Source organism: Gossypium arboreum, chromosome 1, assembly GCF_025698485.1.
Source record: "Gossypium arboreum isolate Shixiya-1 chromosome 1, ASM2569848v2, whole genome shotgun sequence".
NCBI lineage: Eukaryota > Viridiplantae > Streptophyta > Magnoliopsida > Malvales > Malvaceae > Gossypium > Gossypium arboreum.
Genome location: NC_069070.1, coordinates 17,316,576 through 17,338,881, shown reverse-complemented (window position 1 = coordinate 17,338,881; position 22,306 = coordinate 17,316,576). Strand labels below are relative to the sequence as shown.

At 34.5% G+C, this 22,306-nt stretch overlaps 2 protein-coding genes across 3 annotated transcripts; one reads left to right on the top strand and one right to left on the bottom strand.

The window, feature by feature from the left end:
- Positions 1-5,165: 5,165 nt before the first annotated feature.
- LOC108480945 (tRNase Z TRZ1) lies at positions 5,166-8,357 on the bottom strand. Of its 2 annotated transcripts, none has more exons than XM_017784094.2 (8): positions 7,986-8,357; positions 7,311-7,473; positions 7,140-7,210; positions 6,943-7,038; positions 6,398-6,511; positions 5,801-5,869; positions 5,604-5,678; positions 5,166-5,446 (listed from the first exon to the last, which is right to left on the bottom strand). In XM_017784094.2, exons 1-8 carry the CDS (start codon positions 8,223-8,225, stop codon positions 5,372-5,374), a joined length of 903 nt encoding a protein of 300 aa, XP_017639583.1. In that variant the 5' UTR covers positions 8,226-8,357; the 3' UTR covers positions 5,166-5,371. The 2 variants fall into 2 exon arrangements, with proteins under 2 accessions (XP_017639583.1, XP_052885871.1); XM_053029911.1 differs by having other exon boundaries at positions 5,801-5,883; positions 6,439-6,511.
- An 893-nt stretch (positions 8,358-9,250) lies between these two features.
- LOC108481066 (protein MAIN-LIKE 2-like) lies at positions 9,251-9,694 on the top strand. Its single transcript, XM_017784241.1, has one exon. It carries the CDS (start codon positions 9,251-9,253, stop codon positions 9,692-9,694), a length of 444 nt encoding a protein of 147 aa, XP_017639730.1.
- Positions 9,695-22,306: the final 12,612 nt, after the last annotated feature.

Here is a 22,306-nt window from a genome sequence, read left to right as displayed (position 1 = left end):
AAATATCTAGAATGCATGTAATACATGTAAGAGTCAGTTTAAGATCTCACTTTATAACCTCAAGGGGTAGCTTAGCCTTCAAATCCATCATTCAGCAAGATGCTACAACCTCATCTGCCTTGTAGTACATAAACATTTCGTTAGAACCCATCTGGGCAACCATTATCATCATTTTAAACTCAAACATCTCTCAAAGCCATATTTCTTCAATCATACTTACAGATCTATGTTTCCTTACAGACAGATCCACGAAAGGTACCTTTTAGTGAACAAAATCACTAAAACTATCTAGGATTCCAAACTCAATTCAAAGCAATGCTTTTATCTCTCTTTAGCCCTAAATCTTTTTTTATTTTTTAGAGGAAAAAAAAGGAAAGAAGATAACCTTTTTCTTAACCCAGGTTTCTATAGAAACTTGGTAAACGTCATATCAAAACTGAGTGGCCTTATCAAAATCTGTCACCTCTAAGAACTTACTCGATTACTCCTTTAACCCTTCTAATTCACGTTTGGTTAATTCCTAACCAACTTTCCTCACAATTTAGCTGTCACGGGACCATAATGGTTACAGGGTGTACTGTGTCACTAGCGTGAATTCACATCCTAAAAGTCATTTTACATAACCATAAGTCTTATTTCACTACTCATAGTAATCGGACATGAAATCCTTACTTACTTTATTCTCATATTGGAGTCTGCCTATTCTACACGCTAAAAGTGTATTTGGGCGAATACTATTTTGCCAATCATACTTCTTTATGACCATGTGCCATATCCATATATTCGTACATTTATACCATTATTCTTTGTTTGGCCATACCTTATCCCTTTCATGATTTCCCTTAACTATTCCTATTACAGATGCCTTTACAGACAGAAAACTTTTTGTTTGCCACATGCTCTGGTGCACTCTAACTTCTATGTTCTTATCTAGTTACTATGTGGGGTTAGCCATAACACTTCTTATGGAGTTTTTCTTTCAAGACTTGTCGAGCTAGGGTGTACAGGCATTTTCAAGGAGTTTCTTATGCTTAGCCAAATCCTTATGTCTTACTTGCTCCAATCTTACTTTTTGTGCCTTTCTCCCAATAATATCATTTGATCATTGGGACTTCACAAGGTGGAATGTTACAACATTCATAATGTATTCCATGTCTCCATGTTGAGGCAATATCGATCCGACCCTTTCCATATCGTTCCAATCTAGAAAATTGAGGTGAGACCGAATTTGTCTTTTGAAGAGGAACTCGTACAAATTCTAGATCATGAGATAAAGTCTTTGAGAAGGAAAGAAATCCTACTAGTTAAGGTTCTGTGGCGGAATTATGGCAAGCGAAAAAGATGTTTCACCAACAGTATCTTCATTTGTTCGAACCAAGTAAATTTCGAGGACCAAATTTCTTTAAAGATGGGAGAGTTGTCATGCCCCAAAATAGAGGGAGTTAATCGGAATAATTAACCAAGAAATGAATTAGGCTTGATGGTTAAGTAGTTAGTGCCCTCCCTAGAGGTCCTAGATTCAAGCTACTCCTCTTCTATTTCTTTTCATTTTATTTTAGCAAATTAGGATAAAAAACACACTAAAATAAGTACTATTTGAAGTAAAATTAAACAAGATATAGGCTTAGGTCTAATGGTTAAGAGCAAGATTACTTTCCCATTAACCCAGGTTTGAGCCACACTCTTCCCCTTTCATTTATTTTTTATTTTGGCCAAAATTGGTTAAATTTCCATGCCGCTTCTAGGGTTTTCAAAACCCTAGGTATTTAGCAGTCTTTCCCTAATTAGATTTGGCTTCTTATTTTATTTTCAATCCCTATTAAAATTTCTGTTCTCTCTCCCTATTCCTTTTTTCTTTTTTTTTTCCTTTTCTTTTAATATTATTTTCACTCCATTATTGTTAATTATTTTTGGTTGTCTCGAATCAAAACATTTTCTGTTTACTCGTGTTTTTATCTGTTGTCAAATTTGTCATCGTTAGCATCTGTAATTTTTCCAAAGTTCGGTAAGTGCATTTGTTTCAATTAGTAGAATCCATAAATACCACAATAGCACCGATCCATGTAAATCTTTCAATTCGATTACTCAATCTTTTTCGATTTTTACCGAATATTTTGATAATCTTTGACAAATCTTGAAATCAATCGTTAATTCATGTATAAATTTCATTTGAAAGACATGTTTTAGATGCATCGAATCAAATTTAACCATAAGGAACGTCGATCAGGCTCTCAGTGAAAGGTGTGTGTTCTTTTACAAGTGAATCGGGGCAACTGTGCCTAGGATTAGGGCCACATGGTCTCTCATATGGGCATGTAGACAACACAAGTAGACCACATGGCCCCCTACACGGCCATTTTCCCTGGAAACCTTAGGTTAGTTCGTGAACCACATGGCCAAAACCCTTCCACACGGCCTGCCACACGGTCGTGTCTCGCCTATAGGTTAATTTTTGCACTTGTCACACTGCCACAGTCTGTTACACGGTCTAGACACACGGTTGTGTAACCCCCTCACACAGTCGTGTGACCCCTATTTTACAATTTTGCCCAAAATTTTGTGAATCATCAGTTTAGTCATTGTATAATCCCCGAACTGTTTCTAAAAATTTTGTTCACTCGATTGAGTCCCTAATATTATGAACATGCTAAAATATGTTATTTGATGATTGAACTACTACTATTTAGTGATTATATGTGAATATTTCTTATCTATTGTCACTGTTTTTCTGATGAATTGATAGTGTTATTCTTGCCACTATGTTATTGGTTACATGTCTACTGCCACTATTGAACCGAATATATGTTAAACATGCCTACTGTTACTATTGAACTGAATACATATTAGCATGTCTACTGGTTCTGTATTGTACTGTTACTAGCATGTCACACTGAAATACATTGGGTGGGATGATTGAAAGGAGAAAGTGTTGATCTGCAAACACTGGTGGTTTATCCACGAATTTACTAGCAGCTTTTATCTACAAATACGTTGTGTATTCATAACCTACTAGCAGTTTATTTGCAAACACTGATGGTTTATCCACAAACTTATTGGCAGCTTTTATTTGCAAATATGTTGTGCATCCACAATCTACTGGCAGTTCATCTGCAAATACTGGTGCTTAATCTACAAATTGGAGTGTCGGGATAAAAGAGTTTTGCGAACTCTTACTGTGGAGTGTAGCGGTGGGGTAGGATCTTTTCTGATAAACTGAAATTGCATTACATTGACACTCATAAGCATGTTTGAATGAACTGTCAATTCCTGTTATACTATATGTATGCTATTGAACTGAAAAGTATTATTATTGGTTTATTTATCTACACTAGTTTACTTGTGATCTGACTCACATTGAGCTTCATAACTCACTCCCCTTTTAATTTCCATCCTTACAGATAACCCACCAAATTAGGACGCAGACATAACGTATAAAGGGCTCGGAATAGTTTTATTTATATAAAAGTATTATTAGGCTTATTTATATAATTCTTGTTATTTCGAAACTGCATTGTTTTATTTATATTGTGGCATAGGACTTATGTTTAGGGATTGTTTAACATGCATGATTATTAATTTGAATTTAGAACATGGAATTAGATTTGGTTATGCACTAAATAATTCTGATTTAACTTATTTAAAACTAAATTGAATATCACTTTTTCGCTAATGGGTAATAACTAAATTTTAAGTAATAAATAAATTAGGAATTAGCTAAGTTTTCGAAGGTAATCACCGTTACAAGAAAAATGTTAAACTTAATCAGTTTTTGGTTAACTCGTGGATTTTTTTGAAAATAGGATCAATTTTTTTCTAAGATAGACAAATGTTTTAAAATGACTATTTTATAAACACCGTTAGCTTACCGAGTCATTTTGGTGGATAATGTAGTCTTCCGAATTCGAGCCTAACGTGTAGGTCGGGCTGAGGAGGTTACAAGCTTTTCTTATGATAGATTAGGATTTTTATGCAACATTTAGTTTTAAATTTATTGAATGATTTTCGGATATTGATTTTGTATAAGATTCCTAAGATTGTAATTAGGTAATAGTTTTTAGAAGTTAATAAATACAAATCATTAAAGAAATTAGGATTGATTGTATTTATAATCTTTAATTTCTTGAATATTGATTAAAAACTTAGCATTTTTATTTAGAATTTGTTGTTGATAGTATGATTATTGTAAATCTTGTATTTGAAGATTGATATATTGCATTCTCGTGGCACCAAAAAACACTTAAATGATTTTTATTTTTGTCAGCAAAAATTACTAATTGTATGTGGACTTCATGAGCACCTTTATGTATTTAAGGCTTTGATTTTTTTGTTCTAAATATTCAACAATAGTAGAGTAGACGAAGAATACATTAGTTAAATGACTTTAATGAAAGTTTTAATTTTAAAAAATTTACCCTAACTGCGCCACCATTAACACATATCATAATATATGTTTTTAAATAACACCACGCAACAATAGAAATATTTAATAACTTATAATAATTATTAGTAATATTTAATAAAATTTAATTATTTATAAATTTTTGAACAATTATATTCAAATAATTCTAACTTTTATGTCACAAAGTGAAAATATTATTAATTTAAAGATTAAAAGATCTAATCTATTCAAATAATTAATTGATCAAAATTTCCAATAAATATTCTAGCTTGTAATGTATGCAAATATAATAGATGTTTATGATATATATAACATTCATCAAGAATATATTGACCAAAAATCTAAAATAAAGTGCACAAGTGAGAGTGTAGCTCTAGAGTCAGAATATTTTGTTCAAATTTTTAAAACATTTTATATTTTTAAATATATTTATATAATTTTAAAAAATATATAATATTTTTATATTTTTATAAAATATATTTTTCATAATTTTCTAATTTAAAAGTTTTTTAATTTTAAAAATTAGGACTAAATTGGTATAAAATTGAGAGATAAATTTATTTTTTTAATTAATACTCAATTGGTAAAATCTATAACATTGAAAAATTAAATTTATTATTATACCAATAAAATTACAAGGTCAGCATCCAGTTAATCAATTAACGAATGAGTGACAAAAAATAAATAAATGTCAATAACGTTAGTCACTGAATTTTGGAGTTGGATCATCAAAACAGAAAAAATACGGTAATATCTGGATGGCTGCTGGTATAATGTGTGTATATATATATATATATATTTAACAAAGAAAACCTTAGCGCAGGGTTAGAAGGAGTAGCAAATGTTGGGAGTTGAATCCCACATCTTTTCGACACTATCTCTAAAATCAAATAAACTAGGCTTCAAGTTTTGTTACAGAAAATTATGGATCACCTGAACAACAACACAAATCTTATCTTCAACCCCATTCCTTTAGAAACCTTCTGTAAGTGCAAAAACTCGGCCAGCCAGAGGTGAAGGCAGCGCCGCAATTGCTTCCTGGATAGTCTGACAGAACAGCAATGACAAATTAGCTTCTTAAGCCCACCAGGTAACACATACTAAGGTAGAATTTAAGACTATGATTTGAGTCCCTTCGAATTATTATCAAAGGTCGCAGATAAAATGAACCACATACACCAGAACTGGATCAGCCTGGACATACCTCTAATGCATACCGAGCTGAGAAGTGAATCAGAAGAATTGCTCTGTTTTTGAACTTGTCCGCGTAATTAATCATCTAAAGTCCAATCCGTTAAAAAGACAAGAAAAAAAAACACACGGTTAGGAATCGAAACCTGAACAGATACAGTTTTCATATGCATAAAATACAGGACAATTTCTAGAGTCGGGACGTTTTACCTCAGACAGATGAATGTGTCCATAATCTCTGGCGTGCTCAACCGATACTGAGTTATCTACAAATGTGCTCTGCAAAAGAAAACCTAATAATAATCATTCCCGAAATCTTTGAAACTAAATTACATCTCCTAGTTGGCTCAAAAGCTAAACTGCATTTTGTTTTGGACTTTCTATCTTTGAGCTAACGTGAAAATTTCAAGAGTCCAAGGCATTTAATGACTATATTGCGGTGGGGGAGGGGGTTAACTAACTCTCGAAAACTACTGCCAGGTTTGCTATCAATGCGAATCAGCACACCCGACAAAAGGGATGGAAATGATTGAAGTTATCACTATCCAAAAAGTCAAACTAAAAATCTAAAACCATTTAATACATGCAGGATTCTGAACAGGATATCATTGAAATAAGAATCATGAATTGCATAATTACGATAAACTTGCAGCCTATGCTTAACATTTATACAATTCAATGTTGCTTTTATGAAAGTGGTTTTCCAATAGAAATCTATGTTTGAGTACCCTATGGCTATCGAGGAGACTTCATAAGAATAAAGCAAACCAACATTTCTAACACAACAAAAGAATTTTAGTAACTCACCTCCACAACAAGAATCTTTGCCCTCAAAACATCTAAATTACCTTCATCAACTATGAAGTCAGACATTGTATCTCCAGTAAAGGCAACTTCTGGTGTCGTAGTAGTGTAAGTAATCTGCCAGTGCATGAAGTCAACCAAGTTACATACAAGCTTTATAAGAGAACTTTTGACTACAATAACGAGTAAAAACACTAGTTAAAACCCCTTTGAAAAAACCAGTTTGGTTACTTTACCCATTATTATCATATATAAAGTTCTGGAGAAGAAAACGTACTGCAAATCTTATAAAGAAAAATGAATAAAATTAACAGGTTTTTTTCTTCTTGAAAGCACATTCAACTTAATATGAAACCTACGGGAGATAATAAATTACTAAACTCTTCAGCAGGTTCTTATAAATACAGAGAAGAAAAAGGAAACAAGTTTTCGGTTAAGGAGAAAAAATATAAAAAGGAAAGCATCAGGTATAGCAGTAAAAGAAGCAAAAGGCCATCAACCAGCAGTGGAATTTTAAGAAGGTTGTACTCATGATAATCAAGACAGACCTCCACACCTGATGACTTCAAGTTCTTGATCTCATTTCCAGAAAGCCCCAAGTACTCGTCTTTAAGTTTTTGTTTTACAGAATAAACTACATAACCCTGCAACAGTTACACTATGCAAATGTCAAGCGTAAAGACAAGTCGGAAGCCAGGAAAAAGAATACGAAAACAAAAAAAATACTAGGGCCGCATTTATTCACCTGGCTGGGTATGACATGGTAAGTTCTAAAAGCTCTTACTTTTAGGTCCCTTCTCAATAAAAACTCTTCTCCTGCAAATACAAATGATATGCATTTGACAAGAAAATATATACAAAAGGAAGTGATTAAAAAGGATAAGCTCTTAAAAGTTAAATAAAAGTTGCACATTACCCACATCCAAGCCGATTAAATTATGCTTAAGCTCTGATTGATCCATCTTTCTATGCACCTCAAAGAGTTTCTCTACATCTTCTTTTATACAAGTAGGTACAACAATTGTTGGGGGCTTCATGCCATATAAACCCCGTGTTGCGACATACATTGGCAGGCCGCCCTGTCAAACAAATAGACAGTATATCGATTTTCTTCATACCAAAGCTTATCGGGTTAGGATCCCTGCAATTATTTTCATGTTCATTACTTTTCAAAACAACTTTAGTCACCCTTCATATGTATGAGTTTCACAATCGATAAGTGGTTCTCATAAATATAAGTGGTTGACGAATGTATTCAAAAGTAATACACAAAAATAAGGGGCGAGAGCGTAATATACAAGTATTTTAGGAATCAACATGAAGAAAATAGCACATTTAAAAAAAAAAAAAACGTAAGCATCTACACAATTTGAAGTACCTAAAAACAGAGATTCATAAGAAGAAACTTCCAATTCTACCTTCAAACAATAAATTCTTTAAGCAGAGTACATTTCTTCAGTAATCACCCCATTTTCTAATATTATTATCAATTCAGCATCCAATAAAAGAAAAAGAGGAAAACCAATAATTAGACTACCAAAAGCAAGAACAAGAACACAAGAAAGAGAAAGAGACAGAGGAAAAAACTAACAATATGATCCATATGTCCATGAGAAATAAAAAGGAAATCTTGAGAAAGGGCACGTTGTGGGCATCGACCGATATCAAATGCTAAGTTTAGAGTGGGAAAAATAATGCAAGTTTCATGCCCTCCTATTGACAACCCTTCCACTCGGTACCCTTCAATTTCCAATCCCTTTTTGCTCTTTTTCTCATAGTTTCCTTGGTTTCCTGGTTCTGGGTTCTTTGATTTTGGACCCCTTTTATCCATTTGAAAGTTCTAAGACGAAGAACAAACAAGAACTGGCTTGGCTTCAGTTGGGGAGAAACACAGAGTTGAATAAGCTTCTGGTTTTTTTTTTTTTTTAATGGTATTGAATAATTTTATATTGTTTTTCTGGAAAAGTGTAAAAAAAAATAGTAATGTGAAATTCTTTTAAATGGATTAAAATAGAAATTATATTTTTAAAATTATAGTTAAAAATGTTTTTATTATGAGTAAATTCGGGCCATTTTACCCAAAAAGGCATTTTAAAAAATATAATTACTTAAATGGGCCATTTATTGAGTTATTTATCAGATTAGGTCGTTTTCTACGAAAACGTTTTCATGTAAACTCGATTTAGTGTTACGAAAACGTTTCCATGTAAACTTGATTTAGTGTTTGCGTCAGCAAAACGCTTCCCTGGGACAGCGCTTTGTCCACGTCAGCAAAAAAGGTGTCCTTGAAGGCTCCCTAAATCATTTTTTCACACAAATCTCTCACAATTTCTATAATTCTTTCAAAATTCCTTTCCCTTCATTTATTTTTCACACAATTCTCTCATAATTCTCAACATTCTTTCAATATTTCCTTAAAAAATCTATCAAATTTCATTGAAATTTTCTCAAAATTCTATCAAATTTCTATCAAAATTCTATCAAATTTGTTTGTTTAAAATTTTTTTGAATTTAATTTTTTTAAATTAAAAAAACTGATGGTGTTAGCAATGGCCGGAGAATTAATTCGTCTCGATAATAAGCATATCTCCGTTGATCAAATGACAATGGTAAGTGATAGTTTTAAATTTTAAATACTATTCGATATTTTTTTAATTTATGCAAATTTAATTAAATTTGCAATATTGTTTGATATTTTATTCATTTATGCAATTATAATTACAATTTCAATCTTGTTTGATTTTTTTTTCATTTATGATGTTTGCATTAATTAATTTATACAATTTTAATTAATTTTTGTTTTATAAATTTTTATAATAGTCTGTAGATCGGGTGTTGCAATGCTACATCCGTAATATGTTTGGTCCTTCATCGCCGTTGATCGAGAATTACTTGAGGAAAGCGAGATTTTGGCACATGGCCACAATAGGCCGGGCGTGCAAGTTGGACCCGAAACTAATCAGCGCATTGATAGAGAGGTGGAGACATGAGACGCACACTTTTCATCTTCCATGCGGAGAGTGTACTATCACTCTGGAAGACGTGCATTTGCAATTGAGATTGCCGGTAGATGGGTACGCAGTTACCGAGTCCGCATCATCTACTGATTGGGGAGCTGTATGCTACGAGCTTTTGGGTGTTATACTGGATAATATTAACGGAGGTCAGATCGAGATGGGATGGTTACGAGACATATTCCCGAAGCCGGATAATGATTCGATTGAACTCGAAAGACTACGTTATGCTCGGGCATACATTCTTGAGATGATTGGAGGTTATCTGATGTCGGACTTGTCATGAAACCTTGTACATCTGAGATGGCTATTGAAACTCGTAGATTTTAGAGCAGTCGACGAATTGAGTTGGGGGTCTGCCGTGTTGGTAACATTGTACAAGGAAATGTGAGGGGCGACGCGACCGAACAAAGCCAAAACAGGAGGTTGCCTATCACTACTGCAATCATGGGCACGATTTCGTTTTCCATTTTTACGTCATCGAGTGGACCACCCATATACATTTCCACTCATAACGAGGTAAATTTTATATTAGATTTTACAATTATTACGTAGATTTAGAATATAATTGTATGCTAAAAATTTATTTAATTAGGTGGAACCATTCGACGAGTTTTGTCGGAATACCTACCTCTGTCGAAGATATACGGCTTCTATTAGACCAACAATCGGAAGCAGAAGTAAGTATTAAATAAAATATATATACATAATAAAATAATCGTTTCGTATTTAGTATTATGTATTATGTATATAAGTAATATTTTTATTATGTTCATATAGTTTTAATGGACACCATACGATGATCCGGCAATTCGAGCAGTAATTCCGGATGAATTCCTTCAAAATCCAAACGTTTGGCATGTGAAGGTTCTATTGGTGAACTATGTTACCGTGGAGATGCACAAGTCAGATAGAGTATTGCGGCAATTTAGATTCCGACAACTAATTCCCATGGCACCCGAGGTGTTTGATGATAAGCACAAAGTCGACTTACGGCAACTGTATACGGATTGACCGAGATTCTAGTCACACTATATCAAAATATGGGACAATCGGTATGATTATATACCTACTCGGGAATCGATCATCATTCCAGAGTTAGCGTACGTACCGGAATACATGTCATGGTTTAGGATCCATGGCAAACCATATTTATTGCCGGAAGAGGAGAGGCGACGACAAATTCGTGCCCAAAGGAAACGACGGGGCCCTTTAAATCTAAGAAGAAGGGACAAGACGCAAGCCCATCAACAGCGCCCACACAATCACTAGGTCCAACAGTTCAACCAATGACACCCACATCACAACCTTTTCAGATTATGTCAGGTGCGTATTCTAGCCCTTATATGCATCCTAACCTTTATATGTTTCCTTTTCCTAGTCCTATGGCAGGTTGGAATCCATGGCCCGGTTCATCTCCGTTCCCGATTACTCCGAGTCAACCTCCGATCTATAGGCCACCGTCGCATGAGGGATTGCATGAGGCGCTATCGGGGAGCTCGTTTTTCTACCAATCCCCATCACCTAACGGGATTCAAACACCTCCGTCATGGGTGATGCAAATACCGCCGCAATCATTATTCTATTAAGGTGGGTCACCCTTCCAACACCCACAACCAGATCCCCTGCTGGAAGAACCACAACCCTCGCCGGAAGGTGATCAAAGGATGAATCCAGCACGGACCCGTCGACAACCCCCATGTGGCACTGATTTCGACCGTCACGGACATTGATTTTTTTTAGTATATTTGTACAAACTTTTTTATATTGTTTTATTTAATAAAAATAAAAGTTCTTTTGAATAAGACAATTGTAATACAACATAGTTTCATTTAATAAAATATAAATAATACAACATAGTTTTTTACAACAACAATCAACTATTTCAATTTGGACATGATCTACTTGTATGGCCTGGGTTCCTACACCATCTGCACAACTTCTAATGATTGGTTGTATCTTAGATATCCATATTGGTACGTATTCTAGACGAGAAAGGTCGACCCTTTGGTTTGTGATGCAATTCTCTATTCGGTAACAGTTTAAACGGAGCAAGCGATACAGGCGGCCACTTACGTTCATCTGGGATAGGTGGGAATACATGTCTCCACACGTTGTACATGGTTTCTAGTTTGTATACTTCGTCGACGTAGCTCATGGGATCTAGACGGAGATTCTGACAAGCTGCAATTACATGAGCGTATAGATAACGAAGTGCGTCAAACCTTCCACAGTCATAAGTCCTATTTCTCAAGTGTACACGATATTGCCCGCCAATAATACCTTCGTACGGTCTGTCAAACTCCATTACACAAAACCATAGGTTGTCTCGATCGTGACAGACTGTGTGAATGGTGCTCGCCTGCGCCTTCGCCTTGTTAATTTCTTGCAATACCTTTGCGCACTATATACAGCCTCCTTGCATTTGGCCTTTATAACTCACTGTTTGTTTTGGAATAGTGCCACTAAACGAAAATATGTCTCTCGAACAACCAATGTTATCGGCAAATGACGTGTTCCTTTTAGAATAGAATTTATACATTCAGCCAAGTTTGAGGTTATATGACTATATCGTAGGCTGTCATCGTATGCTTGTGTCCACTGTTCGAAAGGTATGTTACAGAGATAGTCTGCGCCTTCTTCGTTAACTGAACGCAAAACCGCTAACATCTCATGAAAACAGTCCTTACTTATCTCATACCCTGCCAATATAAGTTGATAGCGAAAATTACATACCACTTTTCCATTTAAAATAAATTCAATATTACAAACGAAATTACATTAATAGATATTAAATACCCATGTTGGTCACTTGTCGTTTTTCACTTGTAAATCAAAATTTCCCGTAGTAGTTGGCCACAACGTGCCTTAAACAATACCTATGGTGTGTACGATGCCACAGACTTCCCTGTCGCTCAATTGCAGCTAGTATTCCGGTGCCCTGATTCGATATGACGCGGATATTAGGTTGGGGCAGACATGCCTCCTTAACCTAGAAAGAAAGAACTCCTAGTCATCAGCTGACTCCCCCGGTGTTATTGCAAACGCAATTGGAAGAATTCTCTCACTGCCATCCTCTGTCATAGTGTAACACCCCAAACCCGGCCCAGACGTTATGGCCGAATCTGACGTGTTACATTAAAGTGTTTTAGCAAAAACCGTGTTTTTATTAAAAACCTTTCTTAAACAAAAGAAACCTTAATTAACTTAACAATAAACACACCTTTCAGTTTTGAAAGCCTTATTTAAAATATTTGATTTAAGAAAACTTATCATTTAAAAATTAAGTTGCGGAAACATAGAAAACATACTATAATTTAGGAACCCATGTTCAACTTCTTGTAATTACCATGGAAATAATAATAATTCAAGTATTAATAACATAATGAAAACCTTATTACAAACTGATCTAAACACACTTAAAAAGAAATAAAAACTTAAATGCTTAAAAAAAAACCAAGTCCGAATTATCTTGCTAGCCGGCCACCCAGAGTCTCTTCAAACATCGAACCTTCTACTGAGCATCACCTGAAAATAAAATAAAAGATGGGGTGATTTTTTGCAAACTCAGTGTGTACAACCCTCGTCGAAAAACAAGCATTCGAAAAATCATCATACAACAGACATGCAATGCAATCCCATCCCAATAATCTATCCGTTACACACCAGTTCCGTCCCCCGTCACACCATGTGGGGATATAAATATCGACCCACCCAGCCCACACACCAATGGTAGCCCGGTTGCGGAACTACTTTCATTTACATATTAGGCTTTAAAAGCTGTCGGTAGATCCACGATTGTCAGGCAACCATGCGATCCTCATATACTTCCTCTGTTCCATAGTTTCCACCCCATATGCAACCTAAGTAGAACATCATATGTATGCATGTCACATCCATAAAACTTACATTCAACACCTAGGGGTATTTTGGTCATTTTCGCCCTTAAAAACATTTCGATAATTTTCCCTTAATTACGGTTTTCACTTACCTTGACCCGTTAATAAGTCCCGCAAGCTAAGATAAACGAATACTATGCACCAGACAGGATTCTAGAGAAGAAGACTGCTTAAGTACCAAGCTTTCCCTAGATCCAATCTTAGACATGCATATACCCGTGCCACACCTTAACCCTTTGACTTGACCACAGTCGCAATATACTAATTAAGTCTTATGTAGTTATCATATACTAGGCCCAAAACCCCTTACAAAGCCCAAACAAATTCACATACCTGTATCTGGCCCATTAAGCCCAATCATATTCATATGGCCCATTAGGCCCAAATCACCTGTATATGGCCCATTAGGCCCAAATCACATTTATATGGCCAGATAGGCCCAGTCACATTCATATTCATTCTCACATACAAATTCCTATCACATAGCATCAATATTCAGTTTTTGCCTATTATGGGCCCAACAGCCCATCGGGCTCATTTAGTCTATTTTGTCCCGTATGGCCAAATCATAACCCAAGTCCACGAAATCGCCCGTGGGTCTCAGGCAACCTATTGGTCTCCCCTTTACGAGTGTTTACACACTCGCAAGACTACAGTAGCTAAACTTTCAACTTTTCGGCATTTCGGCATTTCGGCATTTCGGTATTTTGACTTTTGCCGATTCATAGTGTGTGTGCAGTATATGTACACACCTGGTAAGCAAGCGTGCTACGATTCCCTTAGTCACCAACCTTGAACACCAATCCCTAATAGCTTTTCCTTGATCACGTACTCATTAGATCAAAGTCTCTCACATGAGGAGCAAATCGACAGAGATCCAAGGACTGTGATTTGTTACCTATTCCTACCCAAAACCGATTAGAAGAAGTGAGGGACTGTATACTCGATACTTAGCAAAAACCGATTATGAGAACAAAGCACTTACACTAGGCTTGACCGATTAGAAAAGGGTACTGGCATCACCAAAAGTATTCGGCCAAGAAAGTTTCTGCCCTTGCTATTTGTATGGTAAAAGAGAGTTATTCAGCTTCAAGAAAGAAGAAGTCGGCTAGACTAAAAAGAATGAATCAAAAACCTGAGTAGAAGAAGAATAGAAAATTGGCACAAGAAGAGAAAGAAAGAAGCAAGGGTTTTCAACTTTTTTGGATCTTGAAGAGAAAAGGGTTTCCGATAACAGGGTGACAAAGATTTCGGCATTAGTCTGGCAACCTTTCATTCGACACCTATTTATAGCCCCTATTTTTAAATTCCTCATAGCTAAATTCCCATTTTGGCTCCATTTGCTCCTCACTTCTTATCTTCTCGTTTTTCTCCCTGATAACCCCTTGATCCTTTCCTCAGATTTCTCTCCTGAACACTTACCTTGGAGTCCATTTCCACGCCACTTCCAACCTTCTAGAAGGCCAAAATTAAACTTTTAAAAACACTAAGCTAGGATTCAAACCTTGGACCTCCTTGCTAGCTATAACGTCACCTCCCTACACTCTAAGTGGCGTCACTTGGCCACTCCTCCACAAGGCTTTTTGATGCCATTTTCCCCTATCTTTATTTAAAAGCCCAACTACTCCAAACCCTGGTTCTTTTAATAATTAAATTAAAATTCCTCCACCATAAAACTCGAACCTAGAACTTCTCCAACATACCTAGACACTCCAAGTTCCTTAAACCCTTAAAGCCAACATGTCATTTGTCATTTTCTTGCTCACTTAAAAATTTTATGAAACCTAAAGCCCATTTCATCTAGGCCCAAAATTCAGGGCGTTACACATAGCTAGCAATAGTCGATGGATATATCTATCGTACGTAAAGGTACCGCCAATTTGTACCAATGGATTACAATATAGAAATGCATTTCAACATTGCTTAAAGCTCCAGAACAGACGCTTAAATACTTGGCATCCACGGAGCAATCGGTCGTTGTAGTACGCAAGTTCCGTTTCAAGGTTTGTTACGCAACCTGGGACATATCTCTTCAGCACCTGACACCACTGCCACACTTCATTATATGAAGTGCCCCACCCACCATGAATCTTTTCTAACGCCTTCTGCTTAGCTATCCAAGCCTTGGGATAAGAAGACGTGTATCTTAATTGGCTACGAATATTGACAATTAAGACCGGCACTGAAGTTCTGGGATCGGCCTTCACCGTTGGTAGTATTAAGGTAGCTAACATATCTGAATTCATCTTGGGATGATCTTTCGAAACACCTGTCAACGAAGTACATTAAAAAATGCAACAGTACGTAGTAACAGTACTATTAAAAAACTCCAAACAGTTAATGATATTGTACCGGCAACACATGTATGTGGACCTTTGTACTTTTTTATCTTCCACAAGCCTGTATTTTTCTTCAATGAGGCCATGATTTTCCATGAACATATACCCTCTTGCACTGCACACTTGGCCTCAAACTTATTGGAATTGAATTTAACCACATTGTAGTTAAGCCCGTTCATGATGTTATGTTGTTTTAATGCACCAAGAAGAATTTAACCACATTGTAGTTAAGCCCGTTCATGATGTTATGTTGTTTTAATGCACCAAGAAAACTATCTTTATTGGAAAACTCCTTACCAACTTCCAATTCACCTGAATCCAATGAGGAACTTGTACGGTTACACCTTTTGTGTGGTAGATCTGGAAACTCCAACGCATCATCTTGAGATAGATCGACATTATGCATGTGGGTTGGATGCGAGTACGCCTTGAATCATGAATCTTCTTCTTCATCATCTGAACCCCTTTCAACATCTTTAGGTATGATTGGAACAGGCTTTGGTTCAGAAAATAATGCAACTTCTACACCATCGAGGCCGGCCTCTCGAGATGGATCCGCATCGGACTCATTATCTAACCCATCATCATGTGCAACGTAGAAGGTCCCCTCGTCAGTGGACGTCGTAGGGAGTACATCATCCTTCCTTATAGACTTTTCACAATGTTTCCAATCAGATGTGGATTGCTAACCACTAGAAGTTGATGTCATTCCCTAGTATGTATTTCCAGCATCAAACATCGACCCACTGAGGTACATGTCACATCCACTAACAGAGTGTCGTGCAGGGGTTGGGTATTTCATACTACTACTAAACACGGGCGCTTCCATGTTTTGCCACCCATAACAGAGTGTAGAGCAGGGGTCGTGTATTTCTCTCGACCAGCAGTAAATGTTGAAGCTGCAAATGCATCATTTGGCGATGAAAATTGTACATATAACTCAAGATAGGATGATCCACCAGCAAGATGAGTCTGCACTATTGCCTCCAAGCTACGAGCGCCTTTGATGTCAAATGAGTCATATGTCACAGGATCAACTGAAGCACAAAATGTATATTTAATAGACAAAACTTTCATTGGCGTCGTTCCGAAGATTTTACGCCTAATTCTTTTATGAAGTTCTGTCAAATCTATGTTCTGGTTAAAAACTAGTCTCGCTGTATTCTCTGATAAAAAAACAACACCATTCTCGGTGTTATAGACCTCACCATCATAGTAAATAATTGCACTAATACGTTCACTCATCTTCAATTTCTTTTCTTCTTAGCCTCTCTAATTTTTTTGTTGTAAGTTATGCAACCTGAGAATAAAATTTGGCCCATTTATAGCCTCATTTTTCTACGAACTACTGTAGCAAAAGAGCATTCACGTGGGAGCTTTTTTTTTTTGAAATTTTGCTAACAGTGCATCCTACTTGAAGTGTTTTCGACACTATTTGTTCAGAAACGTCTACTCATAGTTATTTTTCTATGAACTACTATAGCAAAAGAGCATCCACATGGGAGCTTTTTTCTGAAATTTTATTGACAGTGCATCATGCTTGAAGCATTTTTGACACTATTTGTTCAGAAACGTCTACTCAGAATTATTTTTCTACGAACTATTGTAGCAAAAGTGCGTCCACGCGGGAGCTTTTTCTAGAAATTTTACTGATAGTGCATCATGCTTGAAACGTTTTTGACATTATATGTTCAGAAACGTCTATTCAGAATTATTTTTCTACGAACTACTGTAGCAAAAAAGCGTTCATGTGGGAGCTTTTTCCAAAAATTTTGCTGACAGTGCATCCTACTTGAAGCATTTTTCGACACTATTTGTTTAGAAACGTCTACTCAGAATTATTCTTGCAGAAACCCTAAACCCTAAACCCTAAGAATTTTTTGCTTATATGTTTTTTCTAATACCCTAAACACAAATTTATTTAAAAAAACTAAACTCTAATTTAATGAATTAACCCTAATACCCTAAACTCTAATTTAGTATTTAGTATTTAAAATTAATAGTTAATTTAATGAATTAACCCTAAAACCCTAAATTCTAATTCAATTATTTTTTTCTCGAAACACTAAACTTAGCATAGCGCCAATATGTATATATGCTGCAATCATGTTATCTTTGAGAATTTTTTTTCCGTGTATGTATATTGGAAATTAATAATTAAAAAAAATCAGAAAGCTTGTTACAAAGTAAAAGAAACTTAGCCGGTGGATCAAAAATAAAATGATCTAAGCCATTGATAAGGGAAAAAAACCCAAACACTGAAGTAATCGAATTACCAAGTTGTTGTTTACATGTTAAGAGTTATTTAAAGGTTTTTTTACTAAAATATTATAAGAAATAAAATATTAAAATAGTATGTTTAAACCATTATGTATCAATTAACCCTAAATTTAATCAATTAACCCTAAACCCTAAATTTATCCCTAATTTAATTATTAACCCTAATACCCTAAACTCTAATTTAATAAATTAATAGTTAATTTATACCTCAATTCAATCATTTTTTTAAAATCCCTAAACCCTAAAACCCTAAAAACCCTAATTTAAAAAACCTTTAACCTTAAATCCTAAAAAACCCTAACCCTAAATTAATTAAATAATAAAAAACCCTAGCCCTAAAAAAAGGGCAAAACGCTTTCCTGAGGGAGCGTTTTACTGACACGTACTCTGAAAACGCGTTTATGTGGACGCGTTTTCGTGGAAAACAGCTTAATCCGATAAGTAACCCAATAAACGACCCATTTCCGTAATTAAATTTTTTAAAGGGCCTTTTTAGGTAAAATGGCCATAAATTCAACCAATAATCCCTAATTTTATTTAAAATTATATTTCAAATCACTCAACTCTCAAATAACTATTTTATTAATTTTAAATATTATATTACTTAATTATTATTTTAGCTATTAAAATAATTTTTAAAAGTAATTTTCAATTTAATTTTATCTTCAATTTTTTAGAATTAAAATTAAATCAAATTTTAATACCAAAATTCAATCAAATAAAAGAAAAAATGTAAAATCAAATATATAGTTGAAGTGTAATAATAAATTTATCTTTAACTTAAAAGTATGGTGACAAATATCAATCAAAGTAAAATATATTGATAAATTTTAAATCATTTAAAGTATAATGACAAATTTACACATTATCCTTAATTACTTCTATCTCGGGTCTACAGTTAAAGTTATGTGTTATGTTAAATGAATGTGGTAAGTTTAAGAGAATTTATAAATTCTTTCATTGAAGATAACATTATTGAAAAAAGCAGTCCCCAACTAAAACAAAAATGGATAACTAAAATACCACTAGGATTGGGTGTCTTAGTTGGAGATTGTTGGGGGACTTGAGAGTTTCAAGAAATGTAGTATGTTGTTGATTTTCACTACTATGTAGTCGTACTTTTTGTAACACCCTCAACTTGTATCCCTCGCCGGAATCATGTTACGGAGCATTATTAGAGTTTACAGATCAAACAGACAGAAATTTCAAACATTTCATATTATCAAAAGAAGTCATCAAAGCATCATTTTAATCTAAATTACAACATATACCAAATCCAAATCAATTTGCCTAGTTTATGAGCACTTAAACATAGAATTAAATTCACTGCACCTATCTATATTTAGTTCAATTTATCATGCCATAATATGGCTTCAAAAACAAACACATATTTATATGTATAAAACTAACAAAAATTAAATTTATAACCTCATTTACAATCAAACCACAAAATAACTATTATTTAAACACCCTAGGTACATGCCGACACAAAGGATAAACATCACCACATTTGAGTTCAGGATCGTTTTTGGATGTTGAATCGGCAATCAAACCTGTGCATGTGAAACAAAACCGTACGTTGAGTATAAACTCAATGATATTTCTATAATCCGAATATTTAAAGATAAGAAATTACAAATATACAATTGAAATATAAACACATATTAATATTTAATTATTACAACAACCATATCATATTTCATTTGTTTCACAAATATCTCTGTAGTGGGCCAATTTAGCTCGGGCCCAAATTACAACAATAAACAAATTTAAACTAAAATAATAGTCCCTAAAGTCTAGTTACAAAAGAGGCCCAAATAGCCCAAAATAAATTAAAACCCTAGTAGTCCAAGTGGCTCAAAACTAAACTAATTTTCAACAAGAAAAAAGAAAGGAAGAAAACCTAGCCGCATGCCACGTTGACTTCCATCTGTGCATGCCTCTGCTACCGCTGCCATCAGCCACTCCACAATCACCTACAAAAAAAGGAGCAACACGCAACAGAATAGGCATACAAAGCAAGAAGGCAACGCTAAAAAAAAAAGGCAATAGCAAACAAAAGCAAAAAAACAAGGGATTAGTAATAGAGAGTTTTGTATTTCGGCTATAAAAAGGGCCATAACAATTACCTGTAATTTTTTAGGAACAAACGATATTGATAAAAAAACAGCACGAAAAGTTGAAAAAGGTGATTTTTTTATTTTGTTTTTTACGAATTTATTTTTAATAAGTACAAATATACAAAAAGCAAAAAGGAAAAGTTTTGAGAAAGCAAACCTCCACGTTCCGTGGCCGTGAACGGCCGAGGTAGTCACTTCCGATGAAAGGTGGTCGGAAACCGAATGGTTTTTAACATTCGGGTCATTTTTGTGAGGATTTTGAAAATTTTGGGCCGGAATTAGGTTTAGGAGGGTCAAAATAGCAAAATAGGGATTTTTTGGTTTTTTCGGCCGGCGTGGGGACAGAATGTCAGGCCCCTGATCGGAAATTAGAGGGGAGGAAGAGAGTTGAGAGAGTTTAGTTGTTTTTTTTAGGAAGAAGAGAGAAAATGAGTTTTAAAAAAAATTTATTTAAATAAAGATACAAAATGGTGCCGTTTTGAGCTAGGGATACAGACGCCAAAACGACACCGTTTAAGGCCAACTCGCACGCGACCCGACTTGCTCCATGGGGAATTCGCGTGTTTTCAATTTTTGGGCTATTTTTGCCCCTGGTCCTTCTGCATTTTTGGGTTGTTTTAATTTAGTCCTATTTTCATTCTTTTTTTTTAAAATTTGGCCACTGAACCTTTTGTGTGTTTCAATGTGGTCCTTAATTCGCTAATCTCCTAAAGAAAGGACGTATGTTCAGGGGAATTGGGTTATTTGTGTAACACCCTATACCTGTACCCTAGGCCGGGATAGGACACGAGGCATTGCGTAAATTTTCAGAATAATTTCAATTAATTTATATCATTTAGTATTCATTTTCATGTTTCATGTAACATCCTTTTCATATTATAATTCTCGTATCATATCAAATATTCTATCCGTTGAATCATTGGAGTTCTGATGGATTTTTCAACAGTATACTCAAAGCGTACATTTCCATATGACATCAATTTATATTCAGAAATAACCCTTAGGACGTTTAATCATCAAGCACTCTCTCGAGTCACATCTCATGTAACTGTAGTGAATTAGGATTACCTTTTTAGGTCAAATCCTACCCACCTTAAGTTATCATAAGGAATCATATATCATGTAACTGTAAGCGAATCAGGATTGCCTTTTCAGGTCAAATCCTATTCGCCTTAAGTTACCGTAGTGAATCAGGAATAAATCCTATTCACTTTAAGTTACCATAGTGAATCAATAACAAATCCTATCCATTTTGATGTATTATAGTGAATCAGGAACTAATCCTATCCACTTTATATTCTTGAGAAGGCTTTTGTCAGATTAACCATCTGGGTTATCTATTTCTGCAACACATACAGGAACTCTTTCATTTTGGAAATCACCTATATCCATCCGGAACCTAATATTCAAACAGATTTTATCCCTTTCAAGTAGTTTCAGAACATGTATTATTTCTTTCATTTCAACATCCATACATTTCATATATACAATTCAAACATCATATAAAATACAATACAATATTTAAATTGACATATTTATATGCTCATTCAAGTTATACGAACCTACCTGACTAAATTACATAAATACCAAGATTTAGGGGCATTTTGGTAATTTACAATTTTCCCAATTTTCACTTGATCTTAAATTAATAATTTCATTCAATTTGTTAATTTAGATAATAAAACAATTAATTCCTTCAATTTGGTCATTTTTGACATTTTTACAAAATTACCCCCTAAAGTTTTACTTTTATTCAATTTAGTCCTTGAGCCTAAAACATGCAAATTAACCATACTATCTGAATATTCATATATATTTTCCTCCTCCTCCTCTCTATTCCACATCCTTAATGTATATAACATGCTTATAAGTAACATTATCTATAATTTTACTATTTACTTATACGTATATTCAAAGCTATCCATCCGTATCATAGTCACTAAATTATTTTTATCTTAAGATACAGAACTCCAAATTAAGATCCACTAATTTTCCTTGAAACTAGATTCACATATATTCTTATCATAAAATTTTCAGAATTTTTTGTTTAGCCAATAAGTACATTTTATTCTTTAAAGTTACCCCTGTTCTGCTGTTTAACAGTTCCGACACTTCTTCACTAAGAATTAATTATCTCCTCGTACGAGATTCGGATGATGTTCCTGATTATTTATTTTTAAAATAGACTCATTAAATATTTTAAACATATAAATTTACCTTAATTATTTTTTTTCCAATTTTTAATAATTTTCCAAAGTCA

Bases quoted from the DNA above. Each gene is read 5' to 3' on its own strand.
- LOC108481066 (XM_017784241.1), top strand. From the start codon at position 9,251: ATGTTTGGTCCTTCATCGCCGTTGATCGAGAATTACTTGAGGAAAGCG.
- LOC108480945 (XM_017784094.2), bottom strand. From the start codon at position 8,225: ATGGATAAAAGGGGTCCAAAATCAAAGAACCCAGAACCAGGAAACCAA. The intron at 7,474-7,985 runs GTTAGTTTTTTC...TTTGTTTGACAG, and splicing joins ATGGACATATGGATCATATT to GGCGGCCTGCCAATGTATGT. The intron at 5,447-5,603 runs GTATGTCCAGGC...CTGTTCTGTCAG, and splicing joins CAGCTCGGTATGCATTAGAG to ACTATCCAGGAAGCAATTGC.